Here is a 22,326-nt window from a genome sequence, read left to right as displayed (position 1 = left end):
TGTTCCTGTGAGACAAGACATTTTTGTAACAAAATGACAATAAAAACAATAAAACATGTAGCAAAACTTGACGAAATAATTACAAGTCAACTTGACTTGACTTTTCTGTTAAGTATTATAATTTGTTTGAAAGACTATATTTGTCATTTTTAGACAATTGAAGTATCAGATAAACAATTTTTCTTAATATTTGACATCTGTTTTAACAGGACTACTAAATAAAGATTATCAATTTTTGGGGCTTGATTATGATGCATTAATGTACAAAAATTTGGTACAAATTAAATATTTTTAAGGAGTGTAACTAATCAGGATTAAGTAAATAGTTCCTCGCAGTTCGACCACTCACCTGGCAACGTTGCACACAGGAAGATATACTGTACCTCAAGCAGATGGAAATCTAAAATCTATGTACGCCCCACACATATCTTTGTTTCAAATTAATATTTTCTATATGATGCTTTACAGTAATATATTTGTGCATATTAAAGTTCAGATGCAAAACCTCCAGTTGTCATCTGAAATTGTTTAATATTAGCATTTTTCTCAGCCTCCTATATCTTGATTCAGTAATTTCACATTTATGGCAGAGAATAGATTATTTTAATAGCTTTTAACATGAAAATAACTGAACATAAACATAAAAGGGTGAAAAAAATGCTCATTGTAGAAGAAAATTACAGATGGCACTTAGAGGTTTCTGCATCTGAACTCTTCATATGCAGTTGAAGTCAAAATGATTAGCCCTATTATACATTTTTTATTATTGTCTTTCAAATATTTTACAAATGATGTTTAACAGGGCAAGGAATCTTTCTACAGTATTTCCTATACTATTTTTCTTCTGAAAGTCTTATTTGTTTTTGTTTGGCTAGAATAAAAGCATTTTTTTAACTTTAAAAAACATCTTAAGGTTATTATATTAGCCCACTTAAGCTATATATAAATATAACTATATAACTATATAACTATACATTTAATTAATCAGTACTAAAGCCAAAACTGTCTGGAAGTAATCTAACAGATCACAGTGTGAAAACTAGTACACCGAAATGATCATCTTGGGGGAAATATTAAATACAATAAACAGCAAAAAATCTTAATAAACATATACAATTACATTTATTTATTTATTTTTACTTTCTATTTCTAAAGATATTAAGTTGCCAAACTCTTATTAACTAATGTTTTATTCATTCATTCATTCATTCATTTTCTTTTCGGCTTAGTCTCTTCATTACCAGGGGTCGTCACAACCAATGTTTAATGTTTTATCATTTAATGTTTTATAAAACTGTTTTGTTTAAATGCACCAAATAACTGGCTATATTGAATGAAAAATTGTTAAAAATTTTAATTTTCAAAGAGAGTGTACTCATTTTTGCTAAACACCTTGATTGTCTACTAAGAGAGAACGTTAATAGGAAATGCAGCCCTGACTTGTACTCAATCAGCAAGCTCTTTATGAACTATTTGTTTTCCTCATGAGAAGCTAAGAAAAGGAAATATGGTGAACAAATTCATTGTTTTTGTTGTTGTAGTTTTAGCATTTTTGCCTGAATTGAGATCTAATCATTTTATTTTAACAAACTGCTCTCAGTTAATAAGTAAAACTTTAAGGATATTCCTCTAACCACCTACATGCAAAAAATCCTTAGATCTAATCACAACAAATAGGAAGATACTTGGGGCATTATTAGTTAGTTTAAATATTAGTTTAAATATTAGTTAAAAGTTGAAAAGTTTTGAAATAATCCACAATAAACAGGTGAGCTAAACAGATAAGCTAAAATTGTCCGTAGTTATGTGTGTGAATGATTGTTTATGTGTGTTTTCCAGTACTGGGTTGCAACTGGAAGGGCATCTGCTGTGTAAAACATATATTGGATAAGTTGGCAGTTCATTCCACTGTGGTGACCCCTGATGAATGAAGGAACTAAACTGAAGGAAAATTATTGAATGTGTCACGATCACCAGTGATCTAACCCTTATAGATTACAATCCTGTCACCAAATGAACTACAAAACCTGTCATGCACCACACGCTCACACCTGTTCCGGTTCTTCCTTGATTACACACAGCTGGGAGCTGATTAAAGACTGATTACATGGACCATAGGTAGATACAGCACACAAAAACACAGACTTTGCTGAGTCTTGCTGTCTTGTAACACTACGAAGCATTCTCTTGTCTTGTCTACCCAAACGTGTTTTGACCCCTTGCCTTGTTTTCTGGGTTTGATCCCTTGCCGCCTGTACTGACCAGTCGCCTGATTGTGACCACGATTCTGGATTATCTGTATGTATTTGTTTACCCCTGTTTTGACCATTGCTTGCCTGACTAATCTTGTAAATAAACTGCACGTGGATCCTCAACTCTATTGTCCAGCACCCTTGTATTACAGAATGAATGAATAAACAGGTGAATACCTGAAGATATCAGGTTTGGGTTTAATTATAAATAATAATTATAATATCATTATTATTATTACTATTATTACTCAGTATTTGAGTCATGACACATCATTTTGTGCCAAAAGTCAATAGAAAATTGGCAAAGAAATCTAAAATCTAATTGTCAAAATCTAAAATCATTTGTGTTATTTGAAAACAGAAAAGGAACCATTTTAAAACATTCCATGTGACCTCAGTAGCTCAGCTGTAATCATATGACGGTCCAGTAAAATTTTGTGCACCAAAAAGTTGTGAAAACAGCATTTGCGCTTGTCTTTTGTTCCGTGACAAGTCATGCTGCATGTTTACCATGGGCAGTACGTATTACCATTAGAGTCAGCAGTGCAACATGCAAGGGTCTTATTGCCCATAGTAAATGTGCACCTCAGTCTGTATGATATGTGAGCTTCAACAACTGATTTCTATAAAATCAACCAAAGCTCTTCACTGGCAACGAGGGCTTAACAAAACATCCATCTAGTTAGGGATTATTCCACATTTTTTTCATTAACAAACTGAGGTCCAATAAGTAAACCATAGCTTCTCTTGTATTTAAGCAAGATGTTACAGACATACAATTTATCTTTCATTGGCCAAGGGAAAATGTACAGTTTGGTATCATCAGTGTTGCAGTAAATAATAATTAAAAAAACTAACTTTGTTAATGATATCTCCTGTATGCACAATGTAAATATACTATAAAACCCAACAGTCAACTTTATCAAATGAAATGAGTGTGATTAACTCACAATTTACTGAAAGTTAATTCTACTTGAAAAGAAAATTTGAAAAGAGTTTTGAACTCACTGTTGAAGGTAATAAGTTAATTAAATACCGCATTACTTCAACTTAAATGAAGTAAGTACTTATATAGAATAGTTTTTTTTTAACTCAAATGGTTTTTAAACAATCGGTTTTCTCAAACGGTTTGAGTTGCCTTAACTTATTGAGTTTTACAGTACTCAGTTAGTTTGACTTCTCTTCATTTATTGGGTTTTACGGTGCTCAAATTGCTTCATTTACTCAAATGGATTAAGTTCACAGTACTCATTAGAATTAGTTTTTGAACGTAAATGGCTTGTTGCAATCGGTTTCCTCAAATGGTTTGAGTTACCTTTTGGTTAAACATTTGAGGTTTTACAGTGTAGAAACAGTCAGAGCACTGAGCCTTGTGGGGCATTTCAGTGCTTAAATATTGTTAAAGTGGCCAAAATCCACACGCTAGTCATACAGATGACTTATTATGCCATACAGATGCAGAAAAGCTAATTGCAGTGAAGACTGATGTTTCCAACACAGGAATTGGAGCGGTTATATCCCAAATGCTGGCTTACCTGTCAAACTTGATCCCAGTGCCTTCTTTTCATGCAATCACAATGCTGCAGACCCATGGACCAACCCCTGGACTAACAATGTAAAATTCTACACAACAATTTCAACAATTTAACTCTCACATGCCCAAACTCAACAACCGACCACAACCAACTGCCCATCCAACAAGACATTTATCCCACAAACATCCTGGCATCTCATGTACTTTATGTCTTCTGCAGGGGCATTGTTTCACAGCAAGAAAGTTGCTGGTTCAAGTAGATCGGCCAGTTTGCATGTCCTCCCCATGTTTGTGTGGGTTTCCTCTGGGTCCTCTGGGTGCCCCAGTTTCCCCCCACAGTCCAAAGACTTGCGATTATAGGAGAATTGGATAAACCAAATTGGCTGTAGCATATGAGTGATATGTGTATGAGTGTGAATAAATAAATGTATAGATTTCCCAGCACTGGCGGTTCATGAGTAGTGTATTCTCAGTCATGGTTGCAGCAGGAAGGGTATACGCCCATAAAATACATGCTAGAGTAGTTGGGTATTTAATTCTTCTGTATAACAGGAAATAATACGCTTTCTACAACTTCTAATGTGGGCAGAATATGTCCAGTACTCCTTTCACAGGCTGCTACTGAACCCCCTTTCAGGTTGTGTTGGGATTTCATTCATTCATTCATTTTCTTTTCAGCTTAGTCCTTTTATTAATCTGGGGTCGCCACAGGGGAATGAACCACCAACGTATCCAGCATATGTTTTACACAGCGAATGCCCTTCCAGCTGCAACCCATCACTGGGAAACATCCATACACATTCATTCACACAATACACTATGAACAATTTAGCTTTTCAATTCACCTATACCACATCTTTGGACTTGGGGGGAACCCGGAGCACCCGGAGAAAACCCAAACAGAGAGAACATGCAAACTCTACACAGAAATACCAACTGACCCAGCGAACTAGCAACCTTCTTGCTGTGAGGCGATCGTGCTACCCACTGCACCACTGTGCTGCCCCATGTTGGGATTTCAATCCCATCTATTTCCCGGATCAGGAGAGCCCACAACATTCCCACAATTAATGACTGGCTTCAAACAAGTGAAGATATGTGGATGCTCATACATACCAACAGCATGATTCAGAAGTTTAACGAACAGGCTGACAGCATCCGCCACCCCAATCCTGTAAACACCACTGGTCAATGGTTACCCGTGATCTCCATCTAAAACTCCCATGCAAGAAATCAGCCCTAGGTAAATCTTATAAGGAATCAAACTGAAAGATCAAACTGGAGCAATTGATCAAAGACTCAACAAAACAATGATCACCAATCATGGAGCAGTCCAGCAGTCAAGTCAGGTAAAGATTCAGTTTTTAAAAATCTATTATTTTCGATTTATTCTTGTTTTTTGTTGTGAATTCATTTTAAGAAAACAAATCACTTAAAGAGCCCATATTATACATGAATAGGGTCATATTTAGGTTGTAAGGGGCTCCAACAACAGTCTAATATGCATGCAAGGTCAAAAACACTTTTATGGTCTTATAATCTGCATTTATTTTTACCTAATTATCCCAGCGACTCCCATATGATTCGTTCAGCGATTCATTTGTACCCAAACCCGTCCTCAGCGCGAAGCTAATCTGCGCTGATTGGACCGATGACAGCCTGTTGTGATTAGTCAAAACTGACAGCCTTCAGCGCAAGACAGAGTGAAATGCAGCAGCTAATCAACAATATAAAAGTAGTCACAGTGCATACACGCTTCATAGTGTAAGGTGTGGATTTTGGCTGCCAGTGGGTGAATGTAAATACAGACGATGGACTTAAAAAAACAGACGACAAACTATGTTATTGAGCAAAAACTCCAAGAACTGGCGAGGAGCCCGTCACCTGCTCTTTTCACACATACACACACGCACGCACGCACGCACGCACACACACACCTCCTCCTCCTCCTTAATAGACACAACACCAATAGAGAAGGAGACGTCCGCGACACCTCCCTCACCACCCACGTCCTCAGTATATCTGCGACACCCCCCAGTCCTCACGTTGCTAACGGGTCACTTTTGTTTTCACTTTCGGGTTGAGGTGGCGTGATCGTCCTTAACCTAGAGCGGCAGTTCAGCTTGCTGAACCGCCCCTTCGCAACACACACACACACACACACCGTTCGCCTAGACTAGAGCGCCAGTTTAGCTTGCTGGGTGCAATTTAGACAGCTCCTTTGAATCTGAGCTGAATATTTTAAAACTTGACCGTTGCATGTGTGTAGGATAGGTGGCGATCTGTAAACAAAGCGGCACGCGTCGCGTTTTCAACGTGGCTTTACACACGATATGAGAAAATAAAGAGTTAACCTGATACAGTACACAAGGTTACAAGTAACAAAACACAACTAAACACATAATTTGCAAGCTAGAGTAAATGAGGCAACAGTTTTAATCGCACGTACTTACACTTGTGAAATGGGGGAAGAAACTGATTCATGATGCACTGATCCATGTTCTGACAGTCTTTACTGATCCTTCCTTTAACAAACCGATGAAGTCTTCTTTTAAGCATGTAATTTCAAGAAGCACTCGAACTGCTCAAGGCAGGGCTATATTGCTGAGGTTTCATCTTTAATTAGACTGTCAATAATATCCATCTGCACAGCGTGACTTCATTCGACCGGTGTCTGTGTGCGTCTGTGTGTGTGTGTGTATGTGTGTGTGGGGCTTTTTTTCTGTGTTAGTGGGCGGGGCCGCAGGTTTCAAATGTCCCGGGTTTGCGCGCGCAACTACTTGTGTTTCGTAGCCGTGTCATCACGAAACACCTAATGACTCGTTATCAAGACGACTCGTTTGAAGCACTATGAGTCGACTCTTTTATAGATGAATCAATAGTTTTAAACACTGTACACTTTCAGATTTAAGCCTTAGCTGGATATTTCACTTCACTTAGAGCTATGTTACACACTACATGGAAGGGCATTTTCAAAAACCCATAATATGGGCTCTTTAATATGTAGAGATTTCTTAATAAAAAAAAACATGAAAAAGGAAACTAATATAACAAAATAAATAAATAGTTAATAAAACTACAAAGGTTGCATTTTAGGACTATTGGGCCCCATGGTTGGAATTACTTAGGGCCCCCAAATGACTAAATTCACCCCTGGTTACAGCATCTATCACCAATTCCTGCTAGTAATCAAGAAACTACATAATTATTGGGACAAAAGAAACTGTGTATTGTTCTGAGGACTCTTTTTGTAAGCAGCCTATGAATCATGCTTTTTATTATATAGCAATGTTTTTGCTGTGACTATTTTAAGTCAGATATGAACTCATATTCGAGTCTGCAGTCTCTAAGTCACAGCTCAAGTCAGTGACTAATGAAGAGTTACAGAGCACAGCGCAGCTTGCATGTTTACTCAAAGTAACATGAAAAATAACAACAGGAATATTTTGCATCACATTCAAAAATGTGAGATTGCGTTTCCAGTAATGCATTACATTTACAAAAATGTTTAAAATAAAACAATTTTTAAAATAAAATTCAAAATCTAGTTGTCAAAAATGATCTCTAGTCATGTACATGTAACCCTGTGCTACATCTAATAATGAGCTAAAATATATTTACAAATCAGATTTCATGCCTTGTCAGAAGCCATTATTTATTTACTATCAATTAAAACAAAATTGAATATAATAAATATTTGGCATTAATGTTTCTATAGGGAACCTATATTTATAATGTAGACATCACTCATGTTTTACACTTTCTACCTGAAAATTTAATTCTAAACATGAAAGTTGGCTTGTTATATTATTTATTCAGATTTTCAGTTTTGGGCACATGAAATAGATACAATGATATATATATATATATATATATATATATATATATATATATATATACATACATACAGTAAAAGTCATAATTATTAGCCCCTTTTGTATTTTTTTTTTTTTTTTTAATTTTTTCCTAAATGATGTTTAACAGAGCAAGGACATTTTCACAGTATGTCTATAATTTTTCTTCTGGAGAAGGTATTGTTTGTTTTATTTCGGCTAGAATAAAAGCAGTTTTTTTTTAAAACCCATTTTAAGCTCAAAATTATTAGCCCCTTTAAGCCGTATTTTTTTCAGTAGTCTACAGAACAAACCATCATTATACAATAACTTGCCGTATTACCCTAACCTGCCAATAATTTAACCCAATTAACCTAGTTAAGCCTTTAAATGTCACTTTAAGCTGTATAGAAGTGTCTTGAAAAATATCTAGTAAATATTATTTACTCTCATCATGGCAAATATAAAATAAATCAGTTTTTAAAATGAGTTATTAAAACTATTATGTTTAGAAATGTGTTGAAAAAAATCTCTCTGTGAAACAGAAATTGGGGAAATTGGGGAAAAAACTTCAACTGTATATATATATATATATATTATATATATATATTATATAATATATATGAAATGTCTGTACAATAGACACACTGCACACAAGCTTTTCTGTTAACATTTCCTGTCCCTTTTAAGTATCTGATGTCCCTAGAGTGTGTATGTGATGTTTCAGCTCAAAATACCACACAAAAAATTCATCAAACTCTTTGAAACTGCCCCTTTTAGGCTTTAAATTGTGCCGTTTGGTCACTTAAAATTAAAATGAGACTGTGCTCTTTTCAAAAGGGTGTGGGGCTACAAACGCCTGTGCCTGTGCACTAAAGCATATTCAAAACAACACTAATGTTTGTGAAAAAATAATGTGAAAAAGATGGCTGCTTCTCACTCAGAGCTGTTCATGCTAATGAGGAGAGATTGACACTAATGGGCAGGGCTTTCTTACTCCAATGACAAAGGGAGAATGTAAAAAGAGTTTCTGCAGATTGTTTTTATCAATGTGATTATAAAAAATAGTTGTAATTAATTTTTACCCTTGGATGCTGCCCAGCAAACAATTTTTTGTGTTTAATAGGTGTCTAATAGACATCTTTAAATATGTCTAATAGACGTCCACACATACCTGTACAAGTCTTGGCTTAATTTGGGCTGTCAGTGAAAAATCTAACAGAAATCTAACAATAGTACAAAAATACTACTCTTAGCTAAACAACAGATTTCACATGTGTAGTCATTCATTCCTGCTGAGGACAATGAATTGTGAACAATTGCTAGACATCTTATAGATTTTTATTGACACCCCAAATTTACTCAAGACTGTGTTTGTTTGGAGATGTCTTTCAAACACAAAAATGCTTGCTGGATAATCAGCTGATTATTCATATGGTAACTCATGCATTTAGCTATGTAAATGATCTACTGAACATCAAACAGAGCATGAAAATGAGGAAGAAAGTTAAATGTGAAAGTTATGTGTTTGTTGGTAGCAGAAGGGCTGGTTTTAGAATCTGCTGATCAAATGGGATTTGGGGTATTAAGTATCTAAGTGAAGTTTATTTAAAAAGTAATTTTGAGAAGATCACGTGATTATGAATGAACACGGCTGGTTCTGCAGTAACTATGTATGATCCACCAATCAGTCCATTCCTAACCAACTATAAAGAGCCAAGGTTTCTCACTACAGTCATCTTCGATTTGAAGAATCCCCCCTTGTACCCCTACTCCACCATCTTTTTTTTCATAGGGTGGCACGGTGGCCCAGTGGTTGGCGCTGTTGCCTCACAGCAAGAACATCGTCGGTTCTGGTCCTTTAATGGGCCGGCTGTCGTTTCTGTGCAGGGTTGGCATGTTCTTCCTGTGCTCGTGTGAGTTTTCCCTGGGTTCTCCGGTTTCCTCCCACATTTCAGAAACATGCGCTACGGGTTAATTGATCAATCTAAATTTAGCACTACAGTCAAACTCTCATCCAGCAGCATATCTCTTCATCACATTCATTCTAGTCATCAGCTCTTATCAAAAAAGGGGGGGAGTTCTCAAGACCAGCCTGAGCTCAGCGCTCCCCTCTCGCCCTGCAAACGAGAGGGAGCCCAGGGCTCAAGGACCTTTTGGGCTCAGGGCTCTCTCCCGGGACAGTATGCCAAACTTGCTTATAATCAGTTATCAGCTAAGTGTGAACTCTTGAACGAGAATTAAACTGAACTGTATGAGACTGAGCCAGACTTCAACAATTACATTTGTATTAAACTAAATTGAATTGCCTTTAATCCTGCCTTACTTGCTGGAATGTTCCACAATCCAAAATATTTTTTAGATTTTATTTTTTATTCTGCTTGGGCAATCTACATTGTAAACAGTGCTTTAAAAATAAATATTAGTTGAAATGAATTTCCATGCACATCCGTCTCTAGGGTTTACAGAGCATGGTCTGAGAAAGAGAAAATATCCAGTGATCAAGTTCTTTGGGCATTTGGCCAGCTCATCTCAAGCTCACAGAAAAGGAGAATGGTAACTCAATAAACACTTGTTACAGCTATGATACCTGTCTGTAGAAGTGCATCTCTCACAATACATCAAGTAGTTTAACCAGCAGAGGTGCCACCATTTTTAGCTAAGAACTGGAAACCTCAGTACTGTAGCTAACCATGTCCATTTAGTGCACTCATATTGTGATGATTATTCAGCAAGATACATTGGGATCACAATATGGTGTTAAAAGTATTAACATCCTTTTTATTCAAACGTTTATTACTTTTTTGTACAGTGCACTTGAACATTAAAATACTTAATACGGTAGCCACAATAATGAACTCATAAGTAGGTACCAAACCCTAAGCATGATCTTAAAGGGATAGTTCAAAAAAAAAAAAAAAATCTCTGTCATCATTTACTCACCTTCTCCCCACTTGTTCTAATCCTGTTTGTTTCTTTTCTTCTGCTAAACACAAAAATGATATACTGGACAATGTTTTTCCTACTACTGAAGTAGCTTTTCTCAAGTTTTCATCTCATTAACTCATAAAGCTTTGGAACCACTTGCAAACTAAATAAATTTAGATTTTAGGATGAACTCTCCCTTTAAACCATACACTTAATTTGTATTGCCAGTAGCTTACTAAGTGCAACTAGCCTATTAGCCTATATGTACTGGTTCCCATTATATTTTAATTTTTGAATTCTTTAAAATGAAAAATATAGTAATAAAATTGCACTGTTTTGGTATTACACTGTGAAAAACATTATTTTATCTATAGTAGTCAACATTCGAAGTGAATCAAAAGTGTTTTTCAAAATTGTCCTAGAACAAAAATGGGTGTTCAAAAGTTTTAGGACAACTCTGATGAAATGTGATGATCCACTTCAAATGTTTACTACTGTACACTGCCCGACAAAAGTCTTGTCGATCCCAGTTGTAAAAGCAACAAACAATAACTTAACTTCTAGTTGAACATTTGGAAAAGTGGCAAAAGGTAGATTTTTCCGATGAATCATCTGTAACTGCATCCAAATCATCACAAAATACTGCAGAAAACCTATTGGAACCCGCATGGACCCAAGATTCTCACAGAAATCAGTCAAGTTTGGTGAAGGAAAATTATGATTCAGGAATACATTCAGTTTAGGGGCACATGAAAGATCTGCAGAGTGGATGGCAACATCAAGAGCCTGAGGTATCAAGACATTTAGGCTGCCCATTACATTACAAACTGCAGGAGAGGGCAAGTTCTTCAGCAGGATAGCGCTCCTTTCATACTTCAGCCTTCACATCAAAATTCCTGAAAGCAAGAAGGTCAAGGTGCTCCAGGATTGGCCAGCCCGTCACCAGACATGACCACTATTGAGCATGTCTGGGGTAAGATGAAGGAGGTATTGAAGATGAATCCAAAGAATCTTGATGAACTCTTGGAGTCCTGCAAGAACATTTTTCTTTGCCATTCCAGATGACTTTATTAATAAGTGATTTGAGTCATTGCAGAGATGTGTGGATGGTCCTCCAAGCTCATGGAAGTCATGCGCAATATAACTCGTTTTTCAGTGCACCATGACTTTATAGTCTATCCTGTACATTTTTTCTGTTAAATGACAAGACTTTTGTCTAAGCAAAGTCAGACCTTACTGTCATAATTAAATAACTAAAAATCAAGGCATGATCATATTTTATTTGGTAAATAAAGCGTAATCTAGGGACCTTTGCCTTCATAAAAGCCACTTTTCATACCAAATGATGAACTTGATGTCAAGTTATTATTTATTGTTCCTAAAATTTGGCATAGGCGACAAGACTTCTGTCAGGTAGTGTATATGATTTGCATGTTCACAGTACTTATGTACAAAAATCTAATTCTAAAATATCAATACATGAAAATGTAATCATGTGTACTAGAATACAAATTGTGTCATTTTGTGACCCAGTGTGGCATTTGTGGATTTCCGGTGAAGCCAACTTGTAATTACTCTCAGGGTGGAGGTGTTTGTCTTTATAGCACAGCTTGCAGCACCTGGCCATTCCAAAGATGCCGTTTAATGCCTGCTGATATGCTGGCATCCCCTCTGGACAAGGGCCATCCTGTCTGTGTTGGCCAGGGCCCAGCCTTTCTCTTTCATCATCACTCGCTCTTTTGATCTCGCCCTCCATTCTCCTGCATGGCACTGTTAATAAGCGCTACAGGAAATGGCTTTCTGCCGACATTCACCAGACTGGACACACAGACAGCATTTTTTCATAATCGTTATATAATGTGCAAACAGGCTTCCAGCATATTTTCTAGCTCAGATACAGCTAAATATAACTTGCAAACACACACACACACTGAATCAAACAAATTGAAATGTACTTTGCAGGATGTTAAAAGAATTGTTTGTCATTTGTGATACATAAATGCATGCTTTTATCTGAGTAAAACACGTACCTTTCCCCAAAATAAACCCATAACATAGTACTCGATGTTTTTCTTTTTTTAATATTTTAAACAACAACACCAACAATGTTTCAGTGATGGTGACGATGTCAGTTATGTCGCACTCCCCTATGACTTGCAGAAATATTTTATACATTTTAGATTAATTTAGAGAATACAGCATTCCAGAAAGATCAGAGGGGGAAAACATTACAACTAGAGCAAAAAGCATAATCTCCAAAAGAGAGGCATTAAACACGTGAAGCACAAGAAAAGACAATGTGAACTTCAGAAATCAAACTTGTCATATCTTTCCACAGTACTCTTTTTCTTTCATTTTGGCACGGTTAATCCTTTTTGTTTTAATGGTGGATCAAGAAAACGATGCGGTAAGGACAGTAAGAGAAAGTAAAGTTAAAAACCCATGAAACAAACACCACTAGTCTTCAGTACACAGGCCCATCAAAGCTTGATTTGATATGTAAATGTTAATGACAGGACACTGGATGACAATGCTGTTTCACATGAGATTAACTGAATGAAGGTCGCGTGGAAAATAACAAAGCTAGCAAATTAGATTTACACTATATGATCAGTCCAGAACTTTTCACTTAAATGCTTCTTTCTACTTCTTCACATCCCAGCAGACACAGAACTTCATTCGATGTTAATATTAGGATAGATCTAAGGACGATGTTAATTTGACGTAAAATAACGACATGAAATGACTTGTATATTTTGTTGATTTTAGATTGTGTTGGAAAATGACCAAAATCCAACGTCATATTGACGTCAGATATACTGACATTTAATCGTCAGGTATGACACCCAAAACCCAATGTCTGATAGATGTTATATTGGTAACGTCCACACATCGTCAAGCTGTAACATAATTAGACGTTCATATTTTGTGTTTTTAGGTTGCGTTGGAAAGTAACCAAAATGCAACGTCTATTCAATGTTGGACATTGACGTCGGCTTGACATTGGGTTCTGACATCAACCTGATTTTCATTTCCAAACAAAGTGCCACATCCTGCGATGTTGGGGTACAATGTCAATCTGACATCATGTTGATGTCCTGAGTCTGCTGGGGTGTCTCAAAATGAAAACACTGCATAAATCTTAAACACGACGGAAATGATAATGGAATGATACTTTTTTGCAAACCAGTCAGGTGGATTGCCTCGAATTACAAAATAGTATATCCTCTTGAATAACTTCTAGGTACCGAGCCGTAAGCATGTCAGTGCAGGCTACAGGCACTGAGATAAACACTGAATAAAAATGGCTTTAAGAAGAATTTATATTCAAATAGTGCAGAACTACACTGCCCCTGAGGTGGCCAAATTCTCTGAAAGAAATAGTTGTCATTGAGGGTAAACTGACCCAGCACAGTGCACTCAGGTCTAAATTACTATTAAATGTGTTTTTTGTTTGAAGTTTAACTGGGTTGGGAATTTCTTTATTTGTATGATGACGAACAGTACATTATCAAATGTGAATGATGAATGAAGGAAAGCAAAGACATTTCTAACAGGGTTTTTCCTGCATAGAGAATTAGGCAGCTAAGTCCTTCAAATTTTGTATCACATTCGCCTCTCAATAAAAAATAATCAGAAGACCCTAAGTGATCCCCAAGAACTGGTCATGTGTAATTACATTTACATTAGCTTTTTTAAATAAGATCAGATTTTACTTAATAAATTACAAGAATAATACAAAATTTGTTTGTTTCAAGTAGCAATTTCCATGACTGGGATACCACCTCCACCTCATTTAAGCCAGGAAAACCCTGTCTAAGATATATTTTTAAATATTCATCTTTCTTGTCACCAATGTTGCACTTCATTAAAGTCAAAATACAATAAACAGGTATACATGTTAAATTATTGTGAATAGTTAAACTGAAAGTTCACCAAAAATACAGTAAATTATTATCATTTAATCCTGTTCCACAGCCATAAGACATTTGCTTATAGTTAAAACAAAAATGAATGGTCTGTTTATCCAAAAGTCTATTCATTGAATTTCATTTAATTTTCCCACGGCTTAGTCCCCTTTATTAATCTGGGGTCGCCACAGCGGAATGAACCGGCAACTTATCCAGCATAGGGTTGGGCGATGTCAACCAATTTGTCATCGAACGATGTCTAATGTGAAACATCGCTATTGGATGATGGCATCGTCGTCGTAGATGACGGTTAATTGAATATTTATGAATAATTAATTAAGTCATAACGAATTCAGGAGCTGCAAGGGGATGCAGTGGGTAGCACATTCGCCATACAGCAAGAAGGTCACTAGCCTGGCTAAGTCAGTTGGCATTTCTGTGTGGAGTTTGAATGTTCTCCCGTGTTCGCGTGTGAGTTTCCTCCGGGTGTTCCAGTTTCCCCCACAAGTCCAAAGACATGCGGTACAGGTGAATGGGTAAGCTAAATTGTCCATAGTGTGTGTGTGTGAATGGGTGTGTATGGATGTTTTCCAGTGATGGGTTGCTACTGGAAGGGCATCCGCTGCGTAAAACATATGCTGGATAAGTTGGTGGTTCATTCCGCTGTGGCGACCCCAGATTAATAAAGGGACTAAGCCGAAAAGAAAATGAATGAATAACGAATTAATTATTTGTAGCCTACTGTTTCAACTACTTGACCCGCATGGTCTTTGTTTTAACCATAACCAAATCATAAATAAATGATAAGTTACACACAAATTACCACCCGTCAATCACATTTTCCGCGGGACTCTGGCATTGATAAGCAGAGTGATCTGTGTCGTCATAATGGTGTCAACAAACTTAGAAGGTTAAAAGGTGCACAACCAACAGGAATCAACAAACAGTATCTGAGGTTTTCACTAAAATTACTGAGTACAAGTGTGAAAGCGAAAGATTGAAGTACTGATGCTGTGACACGTTAACTGATAGATTCAAAGAAAGAAAAGTCGTTAGATAGAGACAAGATGAATTAAATATCACGTTTAACAACTATAGTGAGACACAATCCAGCGGTACATCCTTAATAAACTGTCCGACGTGCACTGCTCTCTGGGGTTTTGTGCTCAAAGCACCCGCTGACTGCTGGAGCTCAGAGGCACGCGTACGCTGCAGTGCATGACAGAGAATGTGTGTGTGTTTGTGTGTGGTCACATGATGTGCACTTTCAGTGGTATAGTGTGGAAGGAGGGCTTTTCAGAAATGCTAAGTGAAACGCCAGTGTGGACGTGGATCGTTTTCGTTCTAAAATGCCATTTTAAAACTAAAGGCTCGTATCCACCGGGATGCTTTTCGTTTGCGTGTATCTTCAGCGTTTTTTGAGACATTTTTCCGTATTCAAACCCAATCAATCTTCACTGCCGTCGAGCAGAAGAGTATGCAAAATCACTCCATGATGATAGATGACGCTACACAACTTTAAGCTTCTGACACCTGCTTGTAACACAGACGAAGAAAACAGAAAGTTGACACGCTTGTTGTTAAAGTTACTGGCAACTTGAACAAGCATGAATGGTTCAAGTAGCAGCTCCAGCTCTAGCGATGAAGAAATGATTATTGTTCACCAGTGCAATAAGCAGCTCTACCTTCATATCGCCTCTGAGCATCTTCTTCAATGTGCGCTCGCATTGACAGTTTTGTGCTTGAGTGCTGTTTACTGTAACTTCAGCAGCTCCGTGCACGTGAACCAAAGTGCCAATCTGATTGGTGGAGAAGTTTTTGATGCGGTGCGTCAAAACAAAAAAATGAGCATGAGGTGTTTTTTAAAAAATTATGCTTTTACGGCTGGTGTTTTACGCGTTGGTGCGTACGATCACATTGGCGCCCTTTATTTAGTCACGAGGCGTTAAACGTCGATGGAAAATGCGTGCAAAAAGCATCGGTGTGCACGGGCCTTAAGACGGTATTAGTGTAAACGGGGCCGTGTGTATTTTTCTCGAGCGGGTTGCTGCTGCAACAGGGGCAGGACGGAGGATTGCGCCTTAGAAGTGGCGTAGCATCGTGATGTCTATTGGCCATCGGCGATGTTTATTCAATTCACCTATACTGCATGTCTTTGGACTGTGGGGCAAACCGGAGCACCAGTAGGAAACCCACGCGATCAAGGGAAGAGCATGCAAACTTCACACAGAAATGCCATTTGACCCAGCCGGAACTCGAACCAGTGACCTTCTTGCTGTGAGGCTAACCACTGAGCCACTGTGTCACCCTATTCATTGAATTGTTAAATTTTAATGAAATGTCTTGTCTAGTCATTGCAAGTCCACAAAATCAAAGTCTAAAAAAATAAAATAAATTATAATAATCATTCCTATGACTCAAGCAGTTTAATCCACATCATCTGAAGAGACATGATCACTTTATAAAAGAAAAATATTAAACAGAAGAGCTCACTGGTTCTCACACAAGAAACAACCTGACCACTTCTCACTGTTCTTAAGCTTTGGTGACCAAATTGGAATACTGTAAACATTGTTCATTTATCAATGGTTGTGTGTGAACATAACACATCAAGTCATCAAGTTCCTTTGGATTTGGATTAAATTGACAATTCATTTGGATTTTTTATTGACCTCTTTATGAAAGCCAGATTTTGGGGTAAACAGACATTCAACCGCCAACCTGACTACACCAAGTAGGACATGTTCCTGGATTAACATCTATGTTGATCCTAAAACACATTCCAATCAGAATTAAGGGAAAGTTTACCGTTTATGTTAAGTTTAAGCTTACAGTTAGGTTTATGCACTTGATTGTATCCAACTATTATTCCCCTCTGCTTTTGGGAATAATTTATGGTTATAGTTGGGTTTAGGAGTAGGCAATAGGCATGGATACATTTTCCACCGAAAATGATGTTCCACGATAAACATAGATGTTAATCCAGGATCGCATTGTACTTGGCAAAATCAAGACATGCAGCATTCAACACAAAAACCAAATGTCTCTGCTTTTTCAAAATTTAAATGTAATGTAAAGGACTAGATGAGTGATTGGATGCAAGGAGATGCATTTTAAAGAAAGCTGTTAAACTAAAAGTCCAATGCAGTGTAATCTTCCTGCTCCTCACAACCCCGCTCTCATCTGATCTCAGTAGTCATCTCCCAGCGGAGCACATCAAGTAAACAGAGTAGGAGGGGTTCAAGACTGAGGTAGATGGGGAGCAGCAATCAGTCTTTATCTAAGGGCAAGGAGGGTTTAAGCACCGTGGAGTACGTCACATTCATTTTCAGTCCTTTCCATAGCACCTCCAAAAATCTCCCGCTCAAAGGGCTGCAGGGGTCAGACTTACACCCCAATGGACTGTCCTCTTGAAGTGATCCTAAATGGTGGTGAAATGTTCTGTCAAGTACACCTCGAAGGTCTGTATTAGTTCCAGACCCTAAATGACGCCATTGAAGAGAGATGCAGCTAAAATGAAACAAACCAAAAAATGTTTTCCTTTGGACCAATGTTTTATGTGTGTGTGAGTGTTTGTTCTGTGCAGAGATTCCTATTTTGTTTGAATGTTTGTAAGAAAATATTAGGATTTTCGCATTTGCAACTGGTACTGTGATATCGTTTGAAGATTAGGTTGTTGCGCTTTGCATATGTGAGGAATAAGTCACATCAGTCCATCGAATGTAAGGATGAGTGTATGCGAGAAAGTGTTTGTGAATTATTGTGCTACACATCTTGCCTTGGAAACATAGAAGTAGTCATTTTTATGACTGTACACCAAGTCTCTATAGTCACTTAGTAGATGTGTTCTGGTTAACTTTGTGCTGTTCCACTGTGCTCTACTTGATATGGGAGATGGCAGATCAGAACATGTTGGGCCTGAGTAAAATGCAGCATGCAGGGCTTTTCCTCCAGACAAACGACTAATGAAAATGAAATCACCTTGGTCTCATGACCACAAACAGCTGCGGAAAATGAGCGCAAACGTGTACTATTCAATAATCATGAATCTTTCACTCTTCAACGAAAAAGGAAATATCAAGAGAGAACATTTCTGTAAATAAGCAAAGTAAGAAGAGGTTTACATGCCAAATTAGAAAACTGCTGTTAGTCTGCACAGTCACAGCATGACCATCAGAACCTTCGGGTGATAAAATAATAAATCTGTTGAATCCAGTTTGCAGAAGGATTGAGATGCGGTTGAATAAATGCTTAATGGCTGTACCCTGTATCCATAGAAATATAGATTTTTACAAATTAACTAATCGATTAACTCTGATTGCTGACCACATGTACAAAGAGGGGAATTCAAAATTTGTCAGAAAAAGATGATCTTCAAAATTACATCTTGTGCTGTACAAAATGCTTCTTTTTTTCTGTTTATTTAAATTTTTGGCTTGTTGTTTGTCCTTGTCATCTGCGTGTCCAGAGTAGCACCCAATCTCTTGTACATATGCATCGATTCAATATATTTCCTTAAAGCTAGAAATATGTTCCCCATTTTAGATCAAATATGAAAGTCTGAACATAATATCGCTGCCGCAAGCATAATCATGACTATCATCATAATTGTCGTCAAAGCATTATTAAATAACAGTAGTAATATGCGTAACGTGTTACTTTCCCAGAGTTGTTGGCTTATGTAAAGCTGATCTTTTCTTCTTTTTATTGGTTTTCAATTCTCATGATATTTAAATAGGTGTATGCTGAATATGTTCTCTTCTTGAAGTGTATTCCAGTCTTTTTTCTATATTACAAAGAGCTGAACTAGCAGCATCCTGACTGAGTTTAGAGACACAGGCCTGAGGACAAGGAGAGAAGGGCGGAGGAGGAGAAAAAGGAGAGAGGGGGATGCTGTCTCCTCACGGAAACCGCTGGATGCCGAATCGAGGGTCCTTGGTATCTCGGATCTCAATCTAAGGCAAAAAAGAAAGAGGGAGAGAAACAAACAAGAACAAAAAAAAGTCAAAAGTGAATTGAAAATTTGCACCACACATAATAATCAAAATCTCTGGAATTACAACAGGATAAAAGTGCTATCCTCAGCAGCGGCAATCAGTCAGCTCATACCAAATACATTAATTAAAGGGGTGGTCCAGAGTGTATTTTTAAGGCTTGATTGTGTTGATAAGATGCAAAGAAATGTGTGCTCATGCTTCATTTGAAGAAAATCACGTTATTTTTTTTATATATCCTACTTTGACTATTTACAGCTACTCAGCTAGCATGAAAACGACTTATATTTCCTAGTTCCTCTGAAGTCCTGCCCTCAAGAGGTTCTGATTTGTCAACTAACATAATGTACTGTGATTTGCAAATCAGCTCCACATCACCAGGAAGCATCTGATATAACATTACAGGCCATGCCCCTTCACTGCACGGGGGTGTATGTGCATAACCTAAAGGGTTTATGACATCACTAACCCAGATGTAAACGCAAAAAGTCTCCCTTTGCATTGAACTTTGAGCGTATTACATTCAGATATGTTGTTTATGTTCACACATATACATTACACATCAACTAAAGTTTAAAACATGATATCGTAGTGGACCACCCCTTTAAACTATATTACAGGTCCGCTTTGTTGATGCGCTGAGAACATTCAAACAAAGGAGAACAGTTGGACGGAATGATGACACAGGAATAGTTTGGCATATTCTGGGTTAGCATAGATTCACAGTGGAAAGGAAAGGTTTGATTCAGACAGGTAACACATCCTCTTACCTCCTAACCAATTTTGATTTTGATTTTGCATCTAGATTTTAATCAGGACTTGTGATAAATAATTACTAAACCACAACCAAAGAAAGACTCTATTCATTTGAATGAATGCATCTAATATGTCTGTGAATGTGGTAAAATTATACCCGTCTCACACATACCGTTTCCTAAAAATCTTTTACTTTGGGATCTTTTCATATTCTAAAATATTCCTTGTATTTTTTTTTGCTGCTTACTAATATCCATCTCCTCTTTGGTCTTGTAAGTATTTGAATTCATCCCACATAGCAAAATATCTCTGGCCCAGCTCTGGCCCACATAATCAGCTTTTGCTTCGCCCACATGCCGCAGTGAATTACGGTACATGACTGGACCAAGTCAAGCTTCCAGACAAGGGCCAAACATGGACAATATCTGGGCCAAGTCTCAGCCAAGTTAATAACCCATAACTGGGCCAGATATGTTGGTGTTTGTGCTTATTCTCGAAGCAACCTGATTAGTAGACATTTTTTTCTTTATTTGATATTAAGAAAAATTGAATTTTAAATGTGGGTCAAGATAGGGCACATGCTGTTTGCCAGTACCAGATGAGTGCCTGCTGTGCCAGATTTATGCCAAATCTGGGCCAGAATTATTTGCTACCTGGGATATGTTGTTGTTGTTGTTGTTGTTGTTTTTGCAAAGATATATGCCACTATGTCAAAGCAGGTAGAACTGAAGTGACCACTAGTGGCCAGTAATAGTGGGATGACTTTTACTTCTGTTAAGATAAATGAAGGTTAGAGGGAGAGCAATAAATAGCACCTATTCATATAGTTCCTTTCATAAAGTCTCATAACTCTTAGATTATATTGTGCACTTTGTACAAAATACAGCCTGATGCTTTGCTTTTCAGCTTTTCCTCATTTCAATGCCAGTTTCTGCTCAGTGAAGGTAATGCAAGCAACAGGCTTTTGACTTTATGTTTCTTCAGGAATGCAAACACTCAGTTCTATCATGAGTGCTGCCACCTGAACATCCATACAAGTGCAGGCCTGTTAATCTAAAATGGAAAGTTGTTTAAAAAATTAATGCTAATATCTAGGGCTGGGCCAATAAACGATATCATATCGAATTTCAATAACATTTATTTCGATAATGATCATAAGCTCTGAACATTTTTACTCGATATTGATCTAAGAGCCAATCACACAGCAACAATATGTGACAACAACAATCAATAAGCATGAAGGTAAAAGACCATTTCAAGAGTTCACACTTAGCTGATGATTGATAATAAAGCTTGCTTGGCATGCTGTCCGGGAGAGAGCCCCGAGCTTTTGAGATCCTCGAGCCCTGGGCTCCCTCCCGTTTCCTGTTTCTTCAAGATGAAGATATTGAGATAAGAAAAACTCTATATATATATATATAAGAAAAACTCTATAGCTATTTATAGTGAGTTAGGAATCATTTGATAGGATAATCAATCATGAGCTGATGCTGGAACACATAGGCGGAGGGTGAACAAACTCGAGGGTACGGCTAATATATGCGCTACTAATATACAGCCTATCACCAAACGTCTATTGTATTCAACACACACATTAAATTATTTCATTAAACTAACCCACTGATCTACACTATACCAGTCAAAAGTTTAGGGGCAGTTTATTTAATTTAATTTATTTATTTTAATTATTAATTTTATTTAATTATTCAATTAATATTATTCTGTTCATCAAGGCGGCATTTATTAAATATATATAAAATGTTTTAATTGTTTAATACTTATTATTAAATATTATTTATTACTTATACTGTATGTAGTTTCAAATGAAATTAATACTCCTTGTTGCTTTTATTACCATTAATAATGATAATAGTAATAATAATGATAGTAATAATAATAATAAATATAATAATAATAATAATAATAATAATAATTATTATTATTATTATTAATATTGTGAAACAGAGTGATTTCTGAAGAATCGTGACTCTGAAGACTGGAGTAATGAAGCTGAAAATTCATCTACTTTTTAACAGTTATTTTCTAGTGCAATAACATTTCACAATTTTACAATTTGTAGTGTATTTTTGATTAAATAAATGCAGCGTTGGTGAGCAG

At 36.9% G+C, this 22,326-nt stretch overlaps 1 protein-coding gene across 1 annotated transcript in view; it reads right to left on the bottom strand.

Moving 5' to 3' along the window:
• Positions 1–18,472: 18,472 nt before the first annotated feature.
• Positions 18,473–22,326, bottom strand: part of lhfpl4a (LHFPL tetraspan subfamily member 4a) — a 38,180-nt gene continuing 34,326 nt past the window's right edge. The window contains exon 3 of the mRNA XM_056459025.1: positions 18,473–19,413. Within this exon, the coding sequence (XP_056315000.1) occupies positions 19,409–19,413 (5 nt within the window). The 3' untranslated portion in view covers positions 18,473–19,408. The remainder of the gene's footprint in view (positions 19,414–22,326) is intronic.

The sequence above is a fragment of the Danio aesculapii genome, chromosome 6 (assembly GCF_903798145.1).
Source record: "Danio aesculapii chromosome 6, fDanAes4.1, whole genome shotgun sequence".
In the NCBI taxonomy this organism is placed as follows: Eukaryota; Metazoa; Chordata; class Actinopteri; order Cypriniformes; family Danionidae; genus Danio; species Danio aesculapii.
The sequence above is the reverse complement of the archived record's forward strand: the minus strand, read 5'-3'. Positions and strand labels throughout refer to the sequence as shown.